Source organism: Seriola lalandi, unplaced genomic scaffold (genome assembly GCF_002814215.2).
Source record: "Seriola lalandi dorsalis isolate HSWRI2012SDOR001 ecotype SW California unplaced genomic scaffold, Sedor1 jcf7180002054335, whole genome shotgun sequence".
Classification (NCBI taxonomy): Eukaryota; Metazoa; Chordata; class Actinopteri; order Carangiformes; family Carangidae; genus Seriola; species Seriola lalandi.
In genome coordinates, this window is record NW_019524888.1 from 47,850 (window position 1) to 74,377 (window position 26,528).

The following is a 26,528-nucleotide window of genomic DNA, read 5'->3' on the forward strand; positions in this document are numbered from 1 at the left end:
CCTCATGTTTACAGGACAAAGCATATAGCCGGAGGTAACCTACACATGTCTATGTCAGGCAGCTGTGGGGTGTGTGTTGATGGAGTCCTCTACCTATTTGGAGGTCATCATGCCAGGGGAAACACAAACAGGGTACAGTTTCTGTGTTACATGAAGCAAATTTTCAAATGATTGCATCATGTTTGCACATCAAACCAAGAGGCATGTCAGCCTGCTGTTTCTGCTGATCATCTTTCAGAACTCCTGTATACTGTGCTGTGATTTATAGATCTACCGTCTGCCACTGAGAGCAACCAGCCTTGTGTGGGAGGAAATGAGCGATCTGAAAGGACTCCCTCCATCATCCAAAGACAAGTTAGGGTGCTGGGTTCAGAAGAACAGGTGAGGAAAGACTGCATTTTCCTGTCTTGTTTTTCTGAAATGATTTAGACATTATTAGGACATGAACCATTTGACACAAAATATCAAGAAATGGGAGAGATATTTTACGTGCGTTTTATCTGGAATTGTTTTCATAGACTTATATTCTTTGGGGGCTACGGCTATGCTGCACAAGGACCTCATCAAGGGACGTTTGAATATGATGAATCGTCTTCTCTTGTGGTTTGTAGACAAATATCCTCTTCACATGATAAACAATGAATACAAGTTTTTCAAGTTTAATCGGTGTGTATTTTGAAGTTCTGTTTGTTTCAAACAAAAGGAGTAAAATAGAAAAATCTGATGTTTTTTTTATAGTCACTTTTACAAAGAAATTGTGTGTCTCCTGTTTTGTAATATTAGAGACATTTGATTCGTAAAAGTTGTTGCAGGAGTATGACTTAGAATGTAAATGATTAAGTGTTTGTGTGCTACAGTGGGACAGCCCTGGGCGCGGCTGGAACAATCACATTCATATCCTGGACCTTGAGACATATACATGGAGCCAGCCTGTCACCACGGTAAACACATGGCAACTTCTCTACAGACAACTTTGCTTACACACGCTCAGTGCCAATTTCCTCCACCTTTTTAATCTACTGTTCTGGTCATTAGCCCATCAGATTAAGTTTTTTTTAATTTCAGGAATATGTGAAGTCTTTTGAATATCGGGATAAAGACAACTAGAGTGAAATACTTGACATGATATTTCTTCTCTTGTTTGGTATGACCCGATTTAGGGGAACACCCCATCACCCAGAGCAGCTCATGCCTGTGCCACAGTTGGTAACAGAGGCTATGTGTTTGGGGGACGATACAAGGTAACAGTCTCTTTCTTCTGAATATCAGTCATAAACATGATATTGCGTAACTGTTCAGGTGTCACAGTATGAATAAATTTTGCCTCTTGACCTCCAATCCTAACACATTTCCTTTGGTCCACAGAACTACCGACTAAATGACCTGTACTACATTGATCTGGACACATGGGAGTGGCATGAAATGTAAGTGTTTTTATATGTTGTGATTTGTGTCTGGCAGCTGAAAGTCATGTTGTTTTCTTGTGAATTCTGGTCAGCTCAGCTCTCATTTTGTGAGTCTTAAACATGTAAATAATTAAATTGAATTTCAATACAGATTTTAATCACAGAATAATGGGACCCACTTGAAAACCACATGATGGTTTGAAGGGGTTTGTCCTGATGTTATAAACTCTAGTAATTTGGCTAATACTCTGAGAGAACGATAGTTAAAAAACGAAGTTGATCATGGCACGTCTGCAGGCCAAGTATCGGCCATGTTATCCTCAACTGTATGCCAAAAGTATTCAATCTTCTTTCCACTTTTCTATATGAACATGTCTTTTTCTCACTCAAATATTCCCGTCTGACTGTCCCTGCCTTCCTGTAGGAGCGTTCCCCAGCAGTGTCCTGTGGGCCGGTCTTGGCACTCGTTCACTCCTGTGTCATCAGACCTCATCTTCCTATTCGGAGGGTTCACCACAGATAGAGAGACACTGAGTGAGTTGGACACTTGACACTGGAGTAGGGAAATAATCATAGCCATCCACAAAATAATGCCTAACCTCACATCTGTGTTTCAGGTGATGCTTGGCTGTACTGTGTGAGCAAAAACGAATGGAAGCCTTTCAAACACAGTCACACACAGAGCCCCAGGTGATTACCTCCTCTTACTGTGAACAATTGGTTGTGTGCTCGCAGATTAAACTTTAGCTAAATGATTTTGAGGGATGACCACTAATCTGACTGTGTGTTTGTGAAAAAGTTAAGTGAACACAATGAATGAAGACCATTTTTGATATTGTGCTTGTGTATTTTAGGCTGTGGCACACAGCATGCTCTGGTCCTGATGGGGAGGTGTTTGTGTTTGGAGGTTGTGCTAACAACTTGTTGTCTCATCACAGAGCTGTAAGCTGTACATTTTACTTACTACATGTTATACAACATAATTTGTTTATATCTTTTTCTACTGAATTTTACTAATTTATTTTAAAAATATTTTTTTCACTTGACAGGCTCACAGCAACGAGTTATTGGTTTTCAATGTTCAACCCAAATCACTAGTTCGGTGAGTGCGTGCAAAAGCGAAAACAATGTGGATTTATTTTTTACTTGAAACTGAAAGGTTCATCCCTTCATTGTTTTGTGCTCACATGTACCTGTACCATTGCTGCAGGTTCTGTATGGAGGCCATTCTGCAGCACAGGGAGCGCTTGTCGAGTTACTGGGACTGCTTGCCTAAACCTGTCCTGCACAGCCTCAAACAGAGAATGTCACGAGTCAACACACTGGGCTCCTAGACGAAGAAGCGGCCAACAATCTAGTCCAGAGGATTACAGGGATAAAATGTATGTATGGAAGAGATGACTGTTTTTTCTCAAAGCCGGTAGTGCTAATAGAGCATTAGTTAAGTGTGTGTGTGGACACTTGCATACATAAAACAAAATCTTAAAGCAATAGTGAACAGCTGTGGATTTGTTGGTAATGGGTCCTAACTGGCACACTAAGGTTTACAGGCGAATCCTCGAAGGTGTTTATCAGCTTCTGTGTATTATCCTGTATCTTGTAAAGCCAGTAGAACCATCAGTGGAGTAGCAGTGCTGCTGATGCTCAGTCTGTTGTTAGCACAGCATGTAGGAGAGAGCAGAAGTCTCACGCTACTGTCGGGTTCGTTTTCATTCTGTTTTCTTTTCTCAAAGTAACTTTTCAGAAGGATTTCTTTCCTTACCCGCTCTGAGCTGAAATTATAGCATGGTTTTCTGTCCATATTATTACATAATTGTATATCTACTACTGTTCTAGATAAGAGAGCTTTACAAAGGTAACTTATTTCTGTTAGCACCTTTGTACAGCTACAATGAACGTTTGTTAAAATATGAGGAGTTTTGTACTAGCCAGTGTAGTAGTAGATACATTCAATATGGACAGAAAACACCACTCTAATGTTTCAAGTTTTCAGGAAGACCAGTGAAAGAAACCCTCTAAGAAAATACATTGTGTTATGGAAACTAGTGAGGAAGAAATATAGCTTGGAAAGGTACTTGAGGACTTTTTGTTTAAGCACCTCCATTCTCTCCTAAAGATTACTGTGCATGCTGTAAGTATGCCGAAGTCAAGGGGATAGTTCTAATTCATGAAATGCACAACTCATGCACCGGTAAGATGTTAAGATAGTGACTTTCACTGGTCTTCCTCATAAACCAACTTAAAAAGTCTCCATTTGTCTTAACACTAAAAACGGTGGTGCAAGCCTGAAACAGTCTGCTTTAACAGTGCAGATTTTTCTTTAGTGCAGCCTGTTTCTTTAATGATTCCTTTAACTGATTTTTGCCACAATCTCGGATACATGTGTTTGCTTGATCTTGGATAGTTTGCTTAAGTTCTCACAGACCTAAAACTAGTGCTTTATGCTACACAAGGCCATGGAGTCTGGACGTTAACTTTTAGTTTTTATTTGTATATACAGTTATTTATATATTTGGGATGAAATGTATGGGTTCTGTGTTCTGAAACTGGCTTTAAAAGCCTATAAATCGTGAGGAGTGGCTCCTGTAGCTTTGGAATTTTATTAAAACAATAACTTAAAATACTGCAAGTATAGTGGATGTTTAGCCACATTGCACTGAAATGCCTCATGTCAGTAGGGCTTTGTTTGTATTTGCCTGGTTTGCACAATGTTCCCCCTTTGTGTTTTTTATTGTAGGATTTAATGCATAGTGTTACTTTGTACTCAAAGAATAAACATACCATGAGTTGTGTTCTGTTATTCAGCTTTGTTAATTACAGTTTTTCCATTTCAAACTTATTGTTGGTCAACAAATGCAATCAATCTTAAAAATAAAATTATTCTTATTCAAACAAGGGCACTGTACTGAGGATCAGATCTGAACCCGTAACCTCCATGTTTGAAGCGTAGATGAAGTTGGCAGAGTTCCTCTGAAATAACTCAAAGTGTGCAAGTCTGTTTGGATGAAAGTCTTGCCAGGTCTGTATTCACCTGTCTCTTATTTCTTCTTAGCAGCCAGCAGGTTTGGAGCAGACACTTTAACTTTCCCTGGCATGTTTCTGGATAAGTCAGTATCCTGCAACACAGGATGATGAGAGAGTGGACATAGTTTGAATAGTAACATCAAGAAAAACAAGGCTACTATATGATTATTGCTGAAACTAACAACAACTTCCCAGAGGTGACTACTTGAAAGTGCTTGTTTGGGCTGACTAACAACCTAAATCGTATACAACAGAAGTAGCAAATCTTTACATTTAAGAAGCTGGAAACCAAATGTCTGGCATTCTTCCTCGATAAATGACTGAATCATTTGGTTAGGAAGAGTGCAGATTGTTTTCTTTGTTGATTTACCAACTTATGACTAACAAATGATTGTAAACACTTCATAGTTACTTACTGATAGTTACTTTTAACATTTGACTAAAATACAGTTAACTTCTTTACCTTGACACTGCGGAACAGGTCTTTTTCTCTGGTTGAGGCCTCTTTGGCTTTCATAAAGCTGAAAACAGCCGTGCGTGCAGCTGGTAGGAACAAAAAAAAAAAAAAAAACGTTTTTTCACTATAAAACATTGAGAAAGGTTTATGAATATCAGAATAGATCACTGTTCTTACCTTTTCCTTTCTTCTGAGAACCTGGTGTCAGTTTCACCTTGTGTCTGTGGATAACAAATGACTCATTAGCCCTATTACATACTGTTCACTTAGTCTCTTATAAACAGAAAGGTTAATTCCACATACTTGTAGTTGGAAAGGGCAGTGTATGGCGCACAGACTGGCACAGCAAACAACAGCACATCCTCAGGATGAGGCTGGCCTGTCAAAGAGGTGAGCAGGTTCTCTGCTTCCTGGGGCGAAAAAAATAAATGATTCAAAGTTAACCAATTTTTGAAAAGAGTATTATGGAGGGAATAATTATTCATTTTGAGTACAAACTCCATTTATCCACAGGTAAAGGTTTAGGAAACCACCTCTGCTCCAGGGTTGTCCTGGTCCACATCATCCTCCTGAAAGAGAGGATCAAGCATAGATGGCTTGAAAGGAATTCAAAATACAATACAAAATTACAAGGTTGTTCAAACTGTTGTTGAAAACACACAAAAAAAATTTCAATTCATTTTTAATAAAATGAAATGATCCCTACCAGCTACCATACCCTATAAACAGGAGGCATTCAAAGCTACATCCAATTATTTAGAAAAACTGAACTGAAGAGACGGAGGGACGTTTCAAAGTTTTTCACCAGACAAACATTTTGGACACTGGTATTAGGTATTACATCCTTATCCAGTTTAGTATGGAGTGTTGTGATCTACCTTTTCCTCCGGTTCAGCAGCACCTCCTTCCTCTCCAGGCTGCCTGTCCTCCTCACCCTCCTCTCCTCCTGTCCGCTCTGGTTTCTTTGCTGCAATTTCCATATTACGGGGTTTCTGAGGTGGTTTCTGGGAGGGTGGTTTCCTGACGGGTTCATCTTTACCTTTGCCCTTCTTTCCTTTCTTCCCCTTATCCTTCTCATCCTTCGTGTGACCAGCTGACTAAAGGAGAAACATAGTTATAATATTATTTATTGTGGAAGTATCAAGGATTGTGTACACAAACTACATTAACACAAAATCTAGCAGATGGTGTCATGACAATGACACAGTAACAACAACTATGTGTTGAGGGTTGCATAGTTGTTTTCATTCATCCTTACCCCTAGCAGCTGCATCATCAGCTCCCTGTCCTCTTCATCCTGATCTTTGTACTTCTCTTTGATCTTCTTCAGTTTGTTCTGAAGGAGAAACACACACATGAACAGCACAGACATTAGTATCATTAGATTCAAGATTTATCCATCAAATAAGAACATTATGACATGTAACACAAGGGATACTGTTAATTAAAAAAAAAAAAAAAAACTCTAAATAATACTGGATAATTCTCATTTACAGCATTTCATAAACATTGATTTTTGATCTATTTCAGTTACTGATAATGCAAAAATGTTTATCAGTAAACTGATAAATACACTAGTGTCATTGGCCTCCTAATCTCTCATAAATTGAGTATGGGTTTAGTTTTCTTTTCTTTTAAATGTATCTTGCATTAAGCAGATTTGTAAACGCAGATTTTCAAAAACTGCCTCAACACAACACAGAAACACAGGATGTTTTATCTTCAGACTTCACTCTTACCCTTTGACCTCTCTTCAGTGGCTGCTGGGAGGGGCCTCCTCCACTTTTGGACCCCTGATCGGCTGCTGGTCCGCTGGATGAAATGTCAGTCTTCTCCTCAATGTCAAAACCCTCGTGTTTCTGCTTCTTCTTCTTCTCCTCTCTAAGGGTAAAGGCAGAAAACGGAGAATTGAATCAATCACAGACCATGCTTCCTTACACTTAGTCTAATCAGAGCTTTATAAAAACAATTATAAAATATAGTCATCTCCTTTTTATGGCTGGTAGAACAGATGCTAAATAGAAGTGGACTATGGTGTTCATCTCTAGTATGTGTTGATTTTTTGTTTTGTTTTTTTTACCCACATCTACCTCCCCTCAATGGGGAACACATACTAAATCTTACTACTTAAGTCCTAAAAAGAAGAGCAAACTTCCACCAAAGTACATTCAAGTATGTCAATTATTTCTCTATGTCTCATACTTTAAATTGGTCTCTGCAATTAATATTTCCATTCTACAGTTATGTTTCAAGTTAAACTCAGTCTATTATTTAAGTCTAATTCTACATGTTTGTGTTGAATATGTCATATTTTCCATTCACTCACCTTCTCTGTTTGGCGGTCATGTGTTTTTTCCCCTGTGAGTCTACCTCAGCCTGAATAGAAATGAATGAATTAACACATTAGTATATGCAGAGTTGTAAATGTATTGTTTGACTTTGATGGAATTGCTTAAATGTACATGGCCAAAGACAGTGAGTAATTACCTGAGATGTTGTTTCCTTTTTGAAGCCAGGGTTCTGAATACTTCTAGAAATAGAGCGAGACAATTTATTGAAGTATTATTCATTCTCATGTGCAGGCTTTTCCATTCCCAAAGTGTTTGTTCCAGCGTGTAGCAGTGCTAAAGTTACCTGCTGGGCTGTAAATGACTGAGGGAGATGGTCGTATCTGGAAAGCTGAATTCTTCACTCTCTCCATTCTCCGAGTCCTTTTCCACCCCGCTGTCCTCCTCTCCACCTTCCTCTGCCTCGGCCTCCATGTTGCTCTGCTCTGACAGCATTCCTCTGCTTGCGCCATCATCCGCCTCCCCTTTGTTTTCCTTTTTTATCTCCTTTTTCATCTCCTTGTTCTGTCCATCTCCTTCTGCTCTTTCCTCGCTCTGATCTTCGTTACTGCTGTCATCACCTGCAAAGGCAGTAGAATCTATTACAGCACTTGAACATTGTAGTTACAAACATAGCAAATTAAGTCAATCTTATTATGTCCTCCTACCTATCAGCTCCTCTCCCTCCTCTAACAGCTCAGCAGTTTTGGATGTGACCTCCTCCATGTCTTCCTCTACGGTCTTCACTTTTCGTTCCCCTTTGTGCCGAAACACGCTCTGTTCATCTACCTGCACACAGGCAAGCGTGAAACGTTATTGTTAGAGGATGACAAAGATTTAAAATGTTATTCACAGCTCATGATGGTATTTACCTTGAAGAGGAATCCAAAGCCCATAATCAAGTAGGAAGGTGGCAGAAAATTTTTCTTTCCTGGAGAGAAATAAAACAAACATTCAGTTCTCTGTTTTACATCCTCATAGCTCTGTTACCAGTTGAACTTCTTATATTTTGTTCTGGTGCCTGACAAAACTCATGTGGTTTTAATTCTCATGTTTGATACCTCTGATCATGAAACTTCCAGTGGTCAGGTACTCTCCAGTGGGAGCTGTCTTAGACACCTGAGCAAAAATAAAACATATATACCACAAATTAATAATGAATTTAATGTCACATTTGAAGTATTTCGCTGCTTGTAGTCTTTTTGTATTTCCCCCATGTCTAATGACGCACTACCTGTGAGTTAAAGGTACGCTTCTCAAGTTTTGGCCACTAGTAGCATTAGTCAGCAATGTTTTTACAAGTGGGTCCCCATTTTCATTTGTATATAACATGTCGAGAAATGGAACAATGTGCCACCAAAGTTGAGTTAAAGAACACTGGAACCTCGCAAACATGACATGTAAACAATAGATGATTTTTTTTAAAACTCAGGTTTGCAAATCTGTGATGAAGAAAATGTAGTAAACTTACTTATTAGACTCAGGGATTGATGCAATGCATTTTGGTCACAAACACTGAATGTAAATAAAACTGTTAACAAGAAAACTTCATAGTGTACCTTTAAGTTTTGAAAGTCACAGTAAGTTATGTCTACAGAATAACTATAAACCAAACCAAACAATATAAAGATAACAGCAAATATAGCATCCAGAAGCAAATACGCTGCCTTGCCTATGCCAGTTCTCACTTTCAGTGTTTTGTTAAATTACATGGGATTGTGTTTTTATCATACACACAAAAAAAAGATAAGCTAGCCAATTCAATAGCGTAATATTCACAACTCACCTGATGATGATGGACCCACCAAGCACTGGTGATGATCTTGGCGTCCCAAGCAGCACTGTAGCACACAGACATAGTGCCGGCCTCTGTTAAGGTACGAGGAGGGATGGGATCACCTGGAGTGGGGAATGGGTGGAGAGGTTGAGAAGGGCAGCAACACATACAAATGATTTAATAGTAACATTAACCATCATCACAAATTAGGTCAAGCAGTGGAGAGAAAGGAGAAGTGAAACCACACATGCAGATGTACCTGAGGGGTTTTTGATGACACAACTAGTCGCTCCGTGGAGGTCAGCATGAACATAGATATCACCTGTCAAAGTAAAGATACACATGATAAGGTAAAACAACTTAGTTTTAAAGATATTTACTTTTAAGGAAAGTGTGTGAGTTCCATTACCCGCCCGGAGGTATCTTTTGACAATCATCTCGTTCTGCTGCTGGTCCCTTCCTGCAATGATGAGATAATTCTCTGAGCTGATGAACCAGAGGAACTTCTCAAACCTGCCACAAGGGGAAAGGGGGGGACACTGTTTATCAAGTAAATATAAAACACACTGAAACAAAACAAAGTCTGGATATGTGCATAACACATGTTGTGTCTTACCAGTAGACTTTCCTGGCCTTCTGAATAGTGGTCACTGTCTGGACGTCCTTCAGTGTTTGCTGTGTTTTTTTCTCTGCAGATTTCATGGCCTAGCATGGTGTAAAATAGGAATACCTTTAACAGTACATTCTTAATAAAGTGCAAAAGTATCACGACTTATCAACTTCAAGGCTGTCTTGCTGTCAGTGGTTATAGAGTTCATAAACCATGTTCTTGGAAACACGCCTTGCCTTGATCTCAAAGACAACTGACAGATGTTTTCCCACTGTCAAACCTGACTATATAATAACAGCCTTCTCACCTTATCTGCTGCTTCAATGGTTTTCTGTTCCTTCTTTTCAGCACTGCGTTTGAAGTCATAGTACCTAAAAGAAAAAGCACAACAACAAGATCCATCAACTGTAAAGAGAACACTTGTGTCTCTCTCTACATAATGTTCAATTCTATGTCTAAATGCTTATATCTAAACCTACTTTTTGGCATTGGCATAAGCGGACAGGCCAAGATCTACATCCACCAACATGGGCTTGTTTCTTTGCAGCTTCTTGCTCTGTCCTTTGTCTTTATTTTTATTTTTCTTCCCTTTCTCCTCGACCACATCTTCTTTCTCTTCCTCTTCATGGTCTTCCTCAGAAATATATGGATTCCTAGAGGGGAAAAGACACAGAAGCCAAATGTTGTAACAGTCAGCAGAGTGGTCCATTGTTCTAAGTTTTCTGTAGCAGTGATGGTCTCACTTTAAAAGCATGGTGATGTGGTTAGTCTGCAGCTTCAGCTCTTTGATGGCGCAGGCCACAGGGTCTCCAGCTGCCTGCGCGTCTTTGACGATAATGCCGATCTCAGTCCAGTCCACCTGATTGGCCAGTGCACTGCGCACCACCTGCAATGCCCTCTCCACCACAGGCAGGTTCATCTCCACTAGTTCACCTTTTATTCGGTCCACCTCCTGCAACACATCGGTTAAGGTTGCTTATGTATGCATTTCAGCAAAGTCAAACTTAAATTGATGTGTATCCAAATATCTGTTAATTCTTCTCTAAATATTTGCAAAAATCTTCACAGATGCATGCATGAGGAAGAGCAGGAATCATTAAGTGCAACATTTATTTATGGCAGACAAAGGTCAAAGCTGCTATGTTGCTAACCTGTGCTTGGTGCAAGGCCTCTAGCCTCTGCTCATGGTCCTTCTTCACATTTTCCAACTTCTTCAGAGCCTGTTTCTCCTGCTGCAAGGCTTTCATGTCGATCTTCTGGCTTTCCATCTTAGAAAAGAACTCATCCACTGCCTGAGTGAGAGGATCACATTTGTGCAAAAAGTGTTCATTTACATTGAAACAGAAAGGAGGATCAATATTCTTTCTCAAACAAGGCATCAAGGGATAAACCAAATAAGCAGCCATGCTAATATTCACCTTGTCAAAAGTATCAAACTCCAAATAGGGACTCTTTGCATGCTGGGCAAAGAGGAATGGATGGAATTCATCATATCTGTGAGTGGACATCATCATCATAAATTAAATAACCATATTATAGATGACCAGGTAAAAAAGTATGTATACTATTCTAAACAAAACAAGACATACGTGAGCAGTTCTTCACTGGGTTTGCCAGGAGTTAAGCTTGGTTTCTTCTCACTCTTTTGAATGATGTAACCCTTAAATTAAACAAAGTGGGGTTTGTGAATGTAACAAAGAACAAAAACAGGATCTCAAAACACTTTCCCTCAAAATAAAGATCTCTTACTTTGCCACTGAAGTTCTCTGTTTTTTCCATGTATGTTTCTGCAATTTGCATGGCCTCCAGGATTTTAGATGCGACTGAAAAAGCAGACATACATTATTGTGAGTACTACAGATTTATAGAAACACAACATTACAGCCACCATCGAACAAAATCTAAAACTTAAACCATCACTAAACCACATGCCAGAAACCTTGTCTTTAATTGCTTTGCTATACCTTGGGCAGCATCAACTTGGCTGTCAACTTTGGCAGAGCCCGGCAGCCCTGCTTCTATCAAACTGTGTTCTATCAGAGTGGCTCCATAAGCTGCAGACGAGATTGGAAAAGACACAAAACATGGTTCAGTCTTTACATGACAAAAGAACTTAAATATATTTCAAATGAGTGTCTGTTGTCTGGCTACTTACGAAGGTGGGGATTCAAGACCCTTTTCACTTGCTCTCCATTTGGAGCTTTGCTGATAATTTCAGAAAGTCTATATTGAAAAAAAGCAATCATAAAGAAAGTTTTCACTGATACAGTTATAATATATGTTCACAGAATTCTGATAGATGTCCATTTTATCCACAAACTCATCAAGCACATTTAAGATGCGGTTACCGCTCTAGACTGATGAGAGGTTCAGGGGGTCTGGCGCTCTCCACAGGGTACCGCTCTCTCACAGCAATCTTAACATCTTCTACCTCTGCCGTGCGAAACCGCAGCAGATTCAGGATGGTGTACTCATGGTCTGCAAGTATGATGTTTCCCTGAAAATGGATATGGACAGATCTACATAACATATGCACAAAATAACATCTGAAATTAAGCAACTTCAAATGTACTATTCTCACCCTGTCATATAGTTCAATAATCAAGTGGTAGGCAGCCTCATCTGAACCAAACTGGATGTCCACAATCCTATCTATTCCGAGCTGCTTAACCTGGGTCAGTCGCCGTGTCTTCAGGTGTTTTCGACACTAATGAGAGAAAAGTTGCTTTCAACATTCAACTTCATCACAAGAACCAACCCAAGTAACTGAATTACATTACAATCAAAAAGCAGAGAATGTCATTACAGTGAAAAAATTAATGACATACAGTGGGGTCCAAAAGTCTGAGCCCACTTTCCAATTTGAGTAATTGGGAAAGTGTCAGACTTTTGGACCCCACTGTATAACAATGTTTGCCAGTCATCAAAAAACAAAACACACTATTTCACAACAACATCAATAGGATGTTCTTACTTTCATTGCAAAGCCCGAAGGCATCATGTTCTTGGGCCATTCGAAGTCTGTAGAGTGAATACGAGTCCCGGACTCAATGAGGAGAACAGCTTTGCTGTCAGGCCTGAGACAACATGACACTCAGTTATATACACTGACTGTTGAATGTCACTAAGTATATTTATTCAAGTGCTGTACTGAAATACAATTTTGAGGTACTTGTACTTGAGTTCAGTACTTCCATTTAATTCTATATTGTACTTCTACCTCACTTCATTTTACAGTGAAATATTGTGCTTTACTCAACTACATTTATTTGACAGCTATAGTTTCTAGTTACCTGGATTTTTTCATACAAAACACATGATCAGTTTAAAAAATCTAAAAAAAAAAATAAACTATTAAAAACTATCCACGTGCATTAGTCAGTTAAAATGGGCTGAACTGCATCTTAGATATCAATATCTGTAATCATTAAATAATGCAACAGTTCTAACGCTGACAGGAGCCACTCTCCTGCATAATGAATACTTTCACCTTTGCTACTTTTACAGATAATACATCCTTACTTATAATTACATTGCTTATAAGGAAGTATCTTTTCGCGGTGGCATTACTGATTCATGACCTATTAAAGCAATTACAGTGAATCTTTTGGAGGCAACTTTTCAAACTGAACTCACTTTTGCAGCCGGATGAGATACGTCTTATTGTCGATGTCATACACGTTGTTTACTCTCATGCCAATGTAGCTGTGAAAGGAGAAAGCAAAGTGAAAGAATGGCTGATGAACATATGTAAACAAATCCACATTAACGGTGGTTAGCACAGCTAGAGGAGGCTAAGTTAGGTTAGCAACCTGGCTGGAGGCGATAAAACATATCACCTACTTGGCATCGATCTCGGCAATAACTGCCCTGATATCCACAGTGGCGAATCTTGTCTTCATGGTGACTTAAAAGCTGGCTGCAAATACAAAAAATCAGGTAAACGCTAAATTCAAACATTCACATTTCTTGTGCAACATCAGCAGTGAAAACATGCAAGGAACGGCTGCACATGCGCAGTAATGTCAAGTCTTTACGGAAGCCGAGGTGGAACAAAAACGATCAGGTCCACGCCTTTTACACACACTGCCTGTGTGTGAATAGAATGCATTGATTGTGTATTGGATGTACTGGTGCCTGGTAACGTTATGCTATGACATGAATGCAGTGAACCAGCAGCTGTGCTCTTGCGGGGACTGATTCTAGATATCATTAAGCTCATGGTAGGCTCTTTAGCAGTCAATGTGCACTAATGATGCACTACTCAAACTGGCTTATTGGCGTGAAAAACAGGGCAAGCCTTCGAAATGCATGCAAAACACCACCTAACACCGACTGGAACAACAGGGGAATTGTTGTGGACGTGAAGAACAACAATCCGCAGCCTAATGAAAAAACATCCGAGCTAACGGTCACCACCCACCTCTGGAAAAAAGGTAAGGAGCTGGATGATAAAGCTGTAAATAAGCAATCGCGTCAAATATCTGGGCCTGTGGCAAATAATTCTGCTTGACTGGCATTTTCTTATTACATGGCAGAGCGTATTCAGCTGCGTTGCCGCTTTTAACTCAGAAAATTTTGAGTTTAGCGGCCGGGCTGGGGAGAGAGACTCTCAGCCAGAGTTTCCAGTTTCCTCCTCAGGTCAGAGCGGAGGGCGAAGGCGTGCTCCGTTACCAAGGCGACGGTCAGCTAACAGGGCTCACTAGCGGGGCTAAGCTAGCACCCGTAAGACGAGTTAGTGTCCGTTTTGACATCTCGATGCGTTAAAAAGAATTGTCTTTTCAAACTTATCATTGAAATGTACTGTCCAGATGTTATGGATAATCGACTTACATGCGGCGGTTAAGACTCAAAGGAATGCATTGTAAGTAGTGAGTTAACGGCTGAGCAGTGTCAAGACTTTTGACAGCAGGTCGCAAGTCGTTAACGATTCTCTCCAAAGATTTCTTATCTTTGTTAGCTGTTTTTCTTACCTTTAAGAGTGCGTCATTGTGTCCAGCTAGCAAACGGTTCTTTTAACCTTAATATCCATAATAATCATGTTTTCTATGTAGCGTCTCTTTTTCATTTATGTTTTTTCTACCATAGTTTAAACCTGGTTTGGTAATTGTTACCAAAAATGTGACCATTTTGACTAAAAATGTGACCCCCCTGAACTCAAGTCATTTCTGTTGCAGTGACACAACGCAAATGTAGTCTGGCAATTACCGTGTAAGATTAAGTACCGGAATATACAGGTCACAGTCTGTAGTGTCATGGCTGTTTGTGGCCATTAAAAGGGAAAACCCATCTTAAAACGCTGCTTGTCCATCTTTTTGTAAACATGATTCTGGACAGTTAAAATAGTAAAACTCAGACATCTGTCTTCCTGTCAATCAGTCAATCTCCAGTCAATCCACAGAGGACTGATCAGAAACAATTCCACTGCTGAAATGATTATGAATTAGTCAATTGAAAGAAAAATAATATGCAACTACTTTGATACTAATTGTTTTTGGTATTAAATACAAACCAAACATTTTCTAATTCCTGCTTCTCAAAGAAGAGGATTTGCTGCTTTTCTCTTTCTTAAATATCCGCAAACTGTTTTGTATCTTTGGATTTTGAAATGTTGATTGGACATATATAAAAAAAAAAAAAGACACTAAAAATGTCACCTTTGGATATGAGGGGCATTCTTTCCACATTTTTTGTATGTTTTTACACCAAATGATTAATTAATAAAGAATCTGCAAATTAGTTGATAATGAAAATAATCATTGGTTGCAGCCCTAAACTATTTTGATAGTTGATTTGAGTTACCTTTAAGTATATTTTCAAGCAAAAATTACAAAAAATGTGTTCCTTTCTTGGATTACGCAGCCCCTCTAACAACTTCCTGTGAAGCATTTTGTCAGAATGAGTTTTATATGAATGTAGAGCTGAAAGGATTAGTCGATTAGAAAATTAATCTATGACCATTTTGATATTCGATCAATGTTTCAAGTACTTTTTTGACCTATGATAAACTGAATTTATTTTAAGTTTTGGACTGTTTTTGGGAGACATTTACCATCAATAATGAAAGTAATCTTCAGTTACATCCCTGTGTGAATGTAGGGCTTCCAGCTGTCAATCAGAAAATCTTAATTCCCTATCCCAATGTAATTGTCATGGGCTTTAATGTCCAGTGGGTGTGTTCCGGTTTTTACTGTCTCTGGAGCACAGGATTTCCATCTAGATTATGCAGACTTGTTTCTCTGATGTTCATTTACTCACAAATTTCAATATTCAGGGTAATATTATAGAAATGTGTGTATGCAAAAATTCCATTTCTCTCATTCCTTGTCTTTGTTTGTAACTGTTGTACAGGCTACAAAATAATCAAGAAAATTGGGGAGGGCACATTTTCAGAGGTGGTGAAAACTCAGAGCCTGAAAGATGGGAAGTTCTACGCATGTAAAAAAATGAAGCAGACAATTAACAGGTATGTATTAAGAAACACAGTGTTGTCCTGTGCACAAGTAATCAGTATTGGAGACTTGAAACTTGAGACAGCAGCTTGACACCCTCTCTGCCTTAAGTATCCTATTAGATGTCAACATAGTCTGCCTTGACCTTGTAGTTATGAGAAAACAATGGATGTCAGTGCTTGAAATGTGAGTTGTTAGTGCAGTGTTTTTTTTACTAGTGCTGATTTAAAGTGTACACTCACTTTAAATCAGTGCAGTCATTAATCTTGATATTTGTGCACACACTGTAGTGATATGATGTTGCTGCCAAATGAAGCTGGGATACAGAATTGCACTGCTTCAGACCAGTTCCCTCAAACCCATCACACAAAATCTAAGATTAAGAAAGCATATATGTCTTATACTGTACAACAGAGTATTTGTACACAAATGCTATACTTTCTCTGTTGTTAAGTCTGGAGCAGGCCAACAATCTGCGGGAAGTCCAGGCAATGAAGAGATTGAGCCCTCATGCAAATATCATTCAGCTACACGAACTGATTTTGTGAGTACTGGAGTGTTGGCTGTTAGTAACTCACTGTATTGCCTTAAGCTAGTGTGGTGTGGCACATCTCTTTACTCTTATTCAACGTTTCAGTGACAAAGAAACTGGAACTGTGTCTTTGATTTGTGAGCTGATGGAGATGAACATCTATGAGTTCATACAAGGTAAGTCTACAAGTATGGCAGAGTAACTTGAACTTGTAGACATAATCGTTCTTGGATGAATTATGAGCTGATATTGGTTTTTCATTCTTTGCAGGAAGACAAACTCCACTGCCTGACCATACAGTGAAGAATTACATGTACCAGCTGTGCAAGTCACTTGACCACATGCACAGGTAATTATGAAAATGTAACATATAAGTTTATATGAAATTATAAAGTAAAATTTAACATCAAGTAAGTTATGTTTTTTCTCCCTCACCTTCCTCTTTATTTATTTATTTATTTTTTACAGCTGTGGGATCTTTCACAGAGATGTGAAGCCTGAGAACATTCTCATCAAAGTGAGATGCATCATTATCATAAATCTGCTTTATTAAAAAAAAAAGCCTAACAGTGGTAATTTGGTTTTGAGTTATACACATTTTTTTAACTACTTTGTACAACTTACAGCAAAATGTTCTGAAGCTTGGGGACTTTGGCTCATGTCGGAGTGTGTACTCCAAGCCCCCACACACAGAGTACATCTCCACACGCTGGTACAGAGCCCCAGAGTGCCTCCTGACTGATGGGTATTACAGCTTAAAGATGGACATCTGGAGTGCTGGTTGTGTCTTCTTTGAAATCATGAGGTACCCCTGCAGGGGAAAGGCACATCATTTCATCTGTAATACTTACACAGGCAAACATGTCATTTTACAGAGTTATCCTTGACTAGATTAAATGATATTCTTCCCTGTGTCTGCATTCATTTCCCCATCTTTGTAATTTGACCAATCTTGTCCACCACCACAAGTATAAACAAATGAGAAACAAATGTTATGTAAATAGCTTTGTTGTGGCACTCAGATTATTGCACTGTGTACCTGTATGTTTCAGCTTGAATCCCCTCTTCCCTGGATCAAATGAGTTGGACCAGGTTGCCAAGATCCATGATGTGTTGGGGACGCCAGATCAAAGTCTTCTCCAAAAGTTCAAGCAGTAAGTGTTCCTCCTCAAATATGTTCTTTGAAGAGTTTGTCATCTTGTTATTGCAGCAGCACACATAAAATGTGAATATCTCATTTTCATGAACTTGGAAAAACAAGAATTCTCAAGGTGTCTTCATGTCTGCCAGGTCTAGAGCAATGCAGTTCAACTTTCCTCCAAAAAAGGGCACCGGAATTTCACGATTAATCCCAAACTGCCCAGCCCCGGCTTTGTCACTGCTGTATCAGATGCTCGCCTATGACTCTGATGAACGCATCACTGCAGAAACAGCCCTGCGGCACACATACTTCAGGGAAATCAGGTCAAGTGGTTAAATATATATGTGCAGAAGTGATAGTTAGTGTCCTCTCAAATAGGAAACACTTTCTTAAGACAAACTGTGTAAAGACTTAAATTTTAAATAATATATTATTCTAATAGATTCTTGCTTGTTTTTTTTCTACCAGGCTGGCAGAGAAGAAAGCTGACACTCTTCACAGAGTTTCTGGGACTATGGATGTAGTAGAGAGTAGTGTAACGCCCAGCTCCTTAGAGCAAATCTGGCGTTCAACCAGACTTGGCAAACAGCTGAGGGGAAGATATACAAGGCAAACACCTTTAATGCGTGTAAGTTTAAACTCTAATGGCCAAATTTAGCCCTATGTTAAAGTCACCGTAAATGAAGTATCCAAGGCCCATCAGTCAAAAGAAATATGAATAAGCTGCTGCCATCCAATACTTTCTCCCTCTCACAGCACATGAAGCATGTAGCAGAGCCACTTGTCAGACGGAACGTCCCTCATTATCCCACAGAGCTGCCCAAACTCAACATGGTTGTACCAGGACCACAGATCTCCTTCCCAGTCCCCACTATGCCAGCTTTCACTGTCACCCACCGAGGCACACTGCCAGCCATTACATCGAAAAAGTGCCAGTCACAGTTGGCCAAGGTAAACATAGGAGCGCTACACAGACATCAGGCTTTTTAATTACTGAGTCATTCAGCCATTCAGGCCTCCTAGAAGTCACATCTAGCAAGGGCACAGAGGAAATTAAGTGAAACGTGCTGACAGGTTTGTTTTAAATATCAGAAGATATATCACTATGTTGTCTTACGGAAAAAGGAGGAATGTGAAGTTTATATAGACAAACAAGTGCCTTGTTATTGCTTTCAATAAGGGCTTTGATTTGGCATTCAGCCTGCATTTCCTCTCTCTGCAGCCCCGGGATGAGTCACACCGAGCAGCTTTCAAGACCTACTACATGCCACCTCTGGATAGGAAACAAGGGGGCTACTGAGAGGCAAAAACACTTCTTTTGATTTAAAACCACTTCTTACTGTACTTATAAACAGATTGTTGAGAGGACAATGTTTTGACAGGCCTGATGTTGAAATCTGTAAAACAACGAAAAGATATTTGATAAAAAAAAAAAAAAAATGCAATGAAGACCGCAGACTCTGTCAGCTTACTAGTTATAACTTCTACACCAAACTGTTGAATCCTCATGGTAATGATGAAATTCAGTGTCTACACAAACAATGATAGATTCAGTCATATTATGTTGGATTGGGAATGTGTAGTTTAGTTATGACCTCTGTTTTACTTGACCTAGTCAGGTGTTACATGTTTACAACTGTTGAGAAATATATACTTCAATCTGAGCCTATTACACAAGCTAAGCAATAAGATATTTGACAAGTTACCAGGCTGTTTACCAGAGGTGAATTAAATGGTGTAACTTTTTAGACAAGGAATATGATCAACTAACTGGGAAATAATACAGTGGCTTTAAAAAGTTGTCACACCCTATGAACTTGTTACAGTTGTATTATTTTACAACTTTGAATCACAAATGATTAGCTAAGCTTTTGAATCTAATCAACAAAAATACTATAATGTCGCAGTAAAAACAGGTCTCGACAAATTGATCTACAATAAATGTAGAAAAACACAAAATATGTGCAAGTATTCACAGAATACTCTCAGAAGTTAGAGGAAGTTACAATTTTTTTTTAAATACTACACACAGCTGTGATTCAAAGTTGTAAAGCAATAAAACACGAAAAACTCCAAGGTCGGGGTTGGTGCTGTATATTGAGAAAGTGAATCACTTCCTTGGAACAAACTCATTTGAGGGGCAGAAGTCTTCCTGTACAAAAGTAAACAGCGAAACTATTCACATTAATTGCTTCACAATTACTCTATGCCACAAAACTGCCATTGGAGAAGTAATTTAAAGGCACATTTCACGGTCGACCTGTAAATAAAATAAACAGCCCCACATGGACTGCAACACATTCAGTTGGAACAATGAATAACAAAAAATGTCTTTCCTTTTAGATCAATTATGTGGGTAAAAACAATGGGCAAAGATTGCAGACTGGGCCTTTAAAAGACCCAAATCAGATTTTTTTTTTTTTATTGCTATGTTCAGAATGTAGCTTGACAAGTACCCTCATATCCCCTTCATTTAAAATATTGTGGCTTAAAAATGTACTTTCATTCAGAGCTGTGAGCTCATTAAAATGGACTGTGACTCAATCTGCACCTTATGGTGCTGGTTTTTGTGATGCATAATAAGAGTAAAAAAATTGTTGAGTATCATTTGTTTGCTGTTGTCATTAATTTGTATAAAAAAATACTTGAATCTTTTACATGTCTGTGCAAACTCCTAACACAAAAATGTTGAGGACAAATTGATAAAGATTCTTTTAATAAATAATTATATTGGGAAAATGTTATTCACTTCAAAATATAATTGCCTCTCCAGCTTTCTGACTAGTGTAAGGGGTCACTGAATTCTTGGCATCAACAATGATTGGTTATCACAAAGAAATGAAATACATTAATACTGCAGTAGCATAAAAACACCTCCATATCTGAAATCTTTCATGTGGCTTTAGTTAAAATTCTTTGGAGAAAGTCAGGAGCAAATCAAGTTCTGTGGTTTCTTCTCAAAATAGTTTTTGTGACTGAGGCATAAAAAGAGCCTGTACCAAGTTGATGAGTCTTTTGAGATTCAACTGTTATGAGACTTCCTGAGCTTCAAAGACTTCAAAACCAGACTTGACAGCTCATTTCATGCAACTACTGCATTTTTATGACACTGTAAGCAATTTTCACGCCAGAGGCATTACAGCTTTGTTATGTAAATACAGTACATGTGGGTGAACAAAAAAAGAACAGTAAACGGTGTATTCAAGATTATTTTAATATTATTAATATGTATACTTTAGGCTTTAGAAATATAACTATCAATGACAAAACTTCCACTGGAGTAATGGTAGTTTGCTTAGGCCCCCATCAGATCAATTAATTACAATATACACATTATGATACAGAGCAGATTTGAATCTGAAATAATATTAAAATAAATGCTCAATAGATAAAGGTTTTAATAGTTTTTTATCATTTTCTTCACCTACTGTATTAGCCATCTGTGAGTTCTGAGCACACCCAAAAATGTAAAGCCATTTTTCTTCTAATAAACTAATTTAAGTGCAAACAATTTTTTCTTTAAAAAGACTATGATTGCAGCATCAAGCTTTATAGATTCAGATTTCAAGACTGAGGATGTTAAAGCCGAGTGTAACAAGGCAGTCCTCAACCCTCTTTTTTTGTTCCATTAGAGTAGTTATAAAAACAAACAACAAAATAACTAACAAAATCAGTGCAAAGTCGTCGATGGGGAGATTCTACTCAAGAAAAGACAGAAGTGGAGGGTGAATGTGGATGGAAGCAAAATTTTCAGATGCTCACGCACTTGATCATAAAAGAATAGTTCACTCAAAATTCATGTTTTAGTCAGTAACCCTGAGCCATGACTGGGCTACATCACAAGGTTAAAAAAGGGGTATACACAAATTTTGAAAATTAAATGAACTATCCCTTAAATCTCAAGCCACAGTTGTCTGGTTTGCATCTAACAAAGCCAAGCCTTAATTCCAGAGGGGACAACAGTCTGATGAGATTTGACATGAAAGAAAGATTTTTTAAAAATCTAAAATGTGTTAAAACTCCAGAGAACAATAGTACATTAGCGCAATAGTCCACAAATGCACCACACCTTTTCTTGCTTCATTCCTCCTCTACGTCAAGTGAGTGATAAACAAAAACAAAAGAAAAGCCATAAACAAAATTGGGAAGGAGGAGGGGTATAAAAGAAAAGGAAAACTTGCAATGCTTGCAGGGTGAAGAGCAGCATCAGACTCTGGGTTGCAGGGTTCTTTAGCAGCAGAAATATTGTGGCTATACTACTGTTCCACTGGGAGAGCTGGCTTGGTTTTGGGATGACAATAAACCCTGGAAAAAGGAAAACAAGGAGATTTGCATTGGGAAAGTTCACATACTGTAGCAAAAAAAACAAGCAACAATAGCTCATTAAAAATTACCCTCTAGCTTCCTCTTTCCATATCCCGGTCCCCTGCACTTAATTAAAAGGCTGTGCGCAGCAGTCAAAGTGGATGCCGAGTGTACAGTGTGAGACTAATGCCGTCTTTGAGAGGTTTGCTTGATCAAGGCACTTCAAATGTACATGACCAGACCATTGACTTATTTTTCAGCCTCTTAATCTGACCTTTGAGAGCATTTTCAAGGGCAAACTAAATCAATTATTAGATTTTTATTGCCTTTCTGTAGGTATAATAAGGTCTGTTCCAACTCTTCCCTATTATAAAATACTCATCACGCCTTCCCCAAGACTGACCTCAACCACTGCATTTTCTGCTTCACCACTTGTTTAAATATCAAGTGGTTTGTATAAATCATAATCTATACCCACTACAGGCTGTGGTAAACTTTTTCCACTGCCCCAAGCTGAGTATTCAATTACTTTTGCATCTTATTTGTTCCATTTTCTTGCAGAGAAGCAATTAGAAGCAATACTTTGGTCAGACATTCCCATAAATCACCCATAGTAACCCTTACAAGACAGTACCCCCATATATTATTATTGGACAAAAGGTATAAACAGTCAAATGTCTGTACTGGTTAGTGGTTAAAAGTAACGGTCTCATTGGACTAATTAGCCTTCAAACTGCTGGTTGTGTTCAAAATGCAGACTTACATGTGCCTTGTTCTGGCAAAAGCTCTCAAAACACAGACAAAGGCAAAGTATACAAGGGTGTATACACATATTAAGCTGTAAGCATGTAAGAGACTGCAGAGACTCTTTGGGCAAAGTGGCCATTTGCATAAAAGCTGAGAAGTGAGTGTGTATGCAGATGACTTCTTGGCTATGCTGCTATGCATTGTGGAATGATTATGATGAACCAATGAAAACACTTCATATGGATTAAAATCCCCCCTTCCCTCACAGGTCTACACAGGAAATCCTCCTTATCAGAATGTATTATATAACCACACTGTAATTCTGTTATAGCATTGGTTATATTTGAAACTTAAGCATACTAGGTCTTTCATTGTAAAGCAGATGTACATTAAACAAAGTCTGATATGTTATTTGCCTTCCTGCAGAGACCGACAGTCTGACTATAAAAGCTAAAAATGTTATTCCAAATGTCCATAGGTTATTTTAAGCTTTCAGAACATGTGTTGATTTTTAGTTACAGCCCATCAACTGATTTTAGGACAGCTAACGATCGACAAACAATATTATCACTTATAATTCCCCCACATTTCCTACATTAAAAAGAACTTACCACTTTGCCTGGCCTCGCCCATGTGCAAATAAATCCCTCCTGACAAGCAGTCACTAAACAGTCCTCTAAAAATATGAGTACAGTCAGTCTCTCGTGTGCTATCTTTTTACAGATGAGGGGCTCAAGGAGGGGCACATCCTCCATGCGCGGGCACAGCAGAGTGCCCAGAGTCTTAGCAGGGTCTGTTTTGGTTTTTGTCAGCAGGTTGAGCTTGTCGCTGCTCTTACTGCTGATGTGACCCATGCTGTGGTTGCGTTTGTGGTCCTTCTCGTGGTGGCGCTCCTTCCTATCATGGAGTGACAGTGTGGCAAACTTACTCACACCTGTGGCGATGGCACTGTCCATAATTCCACTGCCGATTCCACCACCGCTGCCAGCCTTGTTGGCATTGTTTGCCGTTGTTGTGGTGCTGGCTGAATGCGGTAGGCTGTTGGAGCGTGGTAATGTGGTCGAGAGGGAGTTAATGCCAGGAGTATTGGCACCACTGTTGTTTCCGTTAGTAGTGTTACTAGAGGTGTTAGTGATTATTGTAGCACCCGCAGGGGGGCTCGTAGCATTCATCACGTTAGTGTGCGTCCGTGTCCGTGAGAGTGGAAGATGCGGGAAAAGGATATCCTCAGTGAGGTCCCATAGGCACAGTTGAGTGTCCTGGCCCACTGAGCCAAACCGGTATGTCACACTAACAGGCCGGCTGTCCGTGGAGTTGCGCTTGGAGAGTCGAGACTGTGTACTGTTGGCCCGGTCTCGTCCAAAATGGATCATCTGATCCTGGAAGTCCTCGTCGCTGCCACTGAACTCCATTGGGTCACTTTCTTCCACGCTGGTGGTGTAATGATCAAATGCCACCACACTCACCCATGACTTGTGCCCATGACCTCGGGCAATGACTCTGCAGTCCAAGAAGGACCACACAGTCACTAGATCGTCCTCTCCACCAGCAACTATGTACTTTCCATCAGGACTCCAGCACACACACAACAAGCCACCAAAGTAACTCTTCATGGTGCCATGAAGCTCAACAGCATCAAAGTTGAACACCCGCAGGAAACCGTCTTGGCTTACACAGGCTAGGAACTTTCCATCTGGGGAGAAGGCAAACTCATTCAGAGCCCCCTCACCCACTGTCCATTTAAGGAGAGGGTTCCTCGTGGATTTACTCTTACATGTGTGTACAGAGTAGTTCTCTCCCTGTTTGAGCAGCTGGTAGTGTGGTGCTGTGGTGCCACAAGTATGCTCCACGTTGTACAGGTACATATTCCCACTGGCATGAGAGACCAGAAACAGGCTCTCAGAGCCTGGCACCCATTTCACACATGTTACTCTGGACTTGTCTATTAGTCTCTGTCAGGAAAGACGGAAGGTTGAGATTTGAGAGACAGACAGGGAGGGAGAGAGTGGAGAGAGAAAGGGGGTGGGGACAATGTCAGTACAGTATCATCAGGAAATACTTACAATTTCACAAAGAATGCTCTGTTAAAGTCTTAGGCCACTTGGTAATATTTAATTTAAAGGTGCTGAGCAGGGAAAACGCAAAAAGTACCATGAAGAACAAGACAGGGTATGGGAAATCCTTTGAACACACTTGACTTTTTGCCATTCATACAGCTGAATTTAAACAGCACAGTACACGTAATTGTGAAAATTCACTGCCTCTCCTAATTTTTCCTTTACTGACCAGCACCTGCTACTTGTGGAAAACGTTGCACACAAAACTCTTCCAATCTACTGCCTATCTATCATAGACCTACCTCTTCATTGAAGAGCTTGCTTGTCTCCTTCTTGATGGGGTCAATGAGCTGTACCTGTCCTGCAGAGAAACCCACCAGCAAGGACACACTCTCTGCCGTAGCTGTGAGGTGGTTGAAGTCATGACAGGTGGGCTGCGTTCCCTTGTAGATGCGCTTGTCTATGGGCTTGCTCAGGTCAGCAGCCTGATGAGAGAAAGCATGAACACACATGTGGTGAGTGCAGTAATATTTCAATATCTAAAAAGAGTTTTTGTACTTTGTCACATGACACAAACTGTCAGTAATAAACCATTGGAGCTGACTGTGCAGTCATATTGTTTTTTTTCTTGTACTTTATCTCAAAACACACCACCACTGAATTTAGAGGAGCTGAGGTGGTCATCTTGATTCCACTGATAAAGAAGACCTTCATAGATCAAGTGTCTTGTAACCAAAGTGAACATGCAGTGACATCTGAACTCAAAATAGCACTGCGTGATTTTTAGCTACATATCAGATAGCTGTCACTGAGCAAAAATGAGGACTTACTTAAGTATAAGTAGGTATACTTAAGTATAGATGTACACCTTTTCACTCTTGGTGGGTAGATGCTTACCATTGCACTGTATGATGAAAAGTTTCTTTTTTGTCAGGTAAACAGTATTTTACAGCTGTGAACAAGAAACCCCAAGCATATACTAACCGTTCCATTGTTACTGATTTATAGTTTACACTACTGGCAGAATGGAAAATTCTTTGAGTGTAAGATGATGACTCAGTGGCTCCTCTAGAACCTTTAGATGTGACATTGAGTTGTTTATGACCCGTCTCAGACACAAAATGTCAAATCAAGTCACAAAAGTAGTTTAAATCAAGGGTCCGGTCAAAAACACTGATCATAATAGCATACATTGTATTAGGTATTATTTTAGTGATTGGCATTACCACCAAAACTGGTACATAATAAGCTTATGTCAACAGTAGTAAGAAGCGAGGTTACGGATATACACACAAAAGAAATGATAAGGTCATCGTGAGCAGCTAAATTTGTCAACTGCTGACTGTAATACACAGGACAGTCTTACTAAATTTTGTACTTTAAACCTGTAGCCATGTATCTGCTCCAGCAAAACTTTACCAGAGAAATTAAATGACCAATATTTTTAAGCTGTAACTCATCAATGGGACAAATAATCGATAAGATGATGTATTGTGAATGTAATCTTGTGATGTGATTTTGATACACTGAAAACAAATATCAATGTCTTTATCAGGCATGTGACTAATTTGCTTGTACCATTATAACTCGCCATTTCCTGTCAAACTTAAATTGTGAAGATTAACAAGCCTAGAATTCCTGTTAGTTTTGTCTTTTACTACAAATAATCCTACAATTCTTCTAATTTGTGGTA

At 39.2% G+C, this 26,528-nt stretch overlaps 4 protein-coding genes across 5 annotated transcripts; 2 read left to right on the forward strand and 2 right to left on the reverse strand.

Moving 5' to 3' along the window:
- Positions 1 to 19: 19 nt before the first annotated feature.
- klhdc2 (kelch domain containing 2) lies at positions 20 to 4,206 on the forward strand. Its single transcript, XM_023407468.2, has 11 exons — positions 20 to 132; positions 269 to 381; positions 519 to 603; positions 858 to 941; positions 1,161 to 1,241; positions 1,366 to 1,424; positions 1,831 to 1,940; positions 2,024 to 2,096; positions 2,261 to 2,348; positions 2,456 to 2,508; positions 2,617 to 4,206. The coding sequence occupies exons 1-11, from the start codon at positions 46 to 48 to the stop codon at positions 2,738 to 2,740; spliced, it is 957 nt and encodes a 318-aa protein (XP_023263236.2). The 5' UTR covers positions 20 to 45; the 3' UTR covers positions 2,741 to 4,206.
- nemf (nuclear export mediator factor) lies at positions 4,194 to 13,611 on the reverse strand. The gene is made up of 32 exons (XM_023407444.2): positions 13,445 to 13,611; positions 13,238 to 13,306; positions 12,576 to 12,678; positions 12,183 to 12,308; positions 11,950 to 12,098; positions 11,757 to 11,824; positions 11,566 to 11,655; positions 11,351 to 11,424; positions 11,191 to 11,261; positions 11,020 to 11,095; positions 10,753 to 10,893; positions 10,345 to 10,553; positions 10,081 to 10,254; positions 9,909 to 9,972; positions 9,608 to 9,696; positions 9,401 to 9,504; positions 9,251 to 9,313; positions 9,001 to 9,113; positions 8,276 to 8,333; positions 8,087 to 8,145; positions 7,883 to 8,003; positions 7,522 to 7,795; positions 7,375 to 7,417; positions 7,214 to 7,263; positions 6,627 to 6,768; positions 6,146 to 6,223; positions 5,766 to 5,984; positions 5,421 to 5,456; positions 5,191 to 5,297; positions 5,065 to 5,108; positions 4,894 to 4,973; positions 4,194 to 4,522 (listed from the first exon to the last, which is right to left on the reverse strand). The coding sequence occupies exons 1-32, from the start codon at positions 13,501 to 13,503 to the stop codon at positions 4,445 to 4,447; spliced, it is 3,231 nt and encodes a 1,076-aa protein (XP_023263212.1). The 5' UTR covers positions 13,504 to 13,611; the 3' UTR covers positions 4,194 to 4,444.
- Positions 13,612 to 13,684: 73 nt separating this feature from the next.
- Positions 13,685 to 20,333, forward strand: mok (MOK protein kinase). 2 transcript variants are annotated; one of them, XM_023407464.2, is made up of 12 exons: positions 13,685 to 14,037; positions 15,953 to 16,067; positions 16,508 to 16,597; positions 16,691 to 16,761; positions 16,856 to 16,934; positions 17,054 to 17,102; positions 17,212 to 17,390; positions 17,638 to 17,739; positions 17,876 to 18,049; positions 18,195 to 18,354; positions 18,483 to 18,677; positions 18,949 to 20,333. In XM_023407464.2, exons 1-12 carry the CDS (start codon positions 13,854 to 13,856, stop codon positions 19,024 to 19,026), a joined length of 1,476 nt encoding a protein of 491 aa, XP_023263232.1. In that variant the 5' UTR covers positions 13,685 to 13,853; the 3' UTR covers positions 19,027 to 20,333. The 2 variants fall into 2 exon arrangements, with proteins under 2 accessions (XP_023263232.1, XP_023263233.1); XM_023407465.2 differs by lacking the exon at positions 13,685 to 14,037 and adding an exon at positions 14,319 to 14,465.
- Positions 20,334 to 20,924: 591 nt separating this feature from the next.
- wdr20a (WD repeat domain 20a) lies at positions 20,925 to 25,362 on the reverse strand. Its single transcript, XM_023407463.2, has 3 exons — positions 25,138 to 25,362; positions 23,390 to 24,730; positions 20,925 to 22,031 (listed from the first exon to the last, which is right to left on the reverse strand). Exons 1-3 carry the CDS (start codon positions 25,345 to 25,347, stop codon positions 21,978 to 21,980), a joined length of 1,605 nt encoding a protein of 534 aa, XP_023263231.2. The 5' UTR covers positions 25,348 to 25,362; the 3' UTR covers positions 20,925 to 21,977.
- Between the last annotated feature and the right edge of the window lie 1,166 nt (positions 25,363 to 26,528).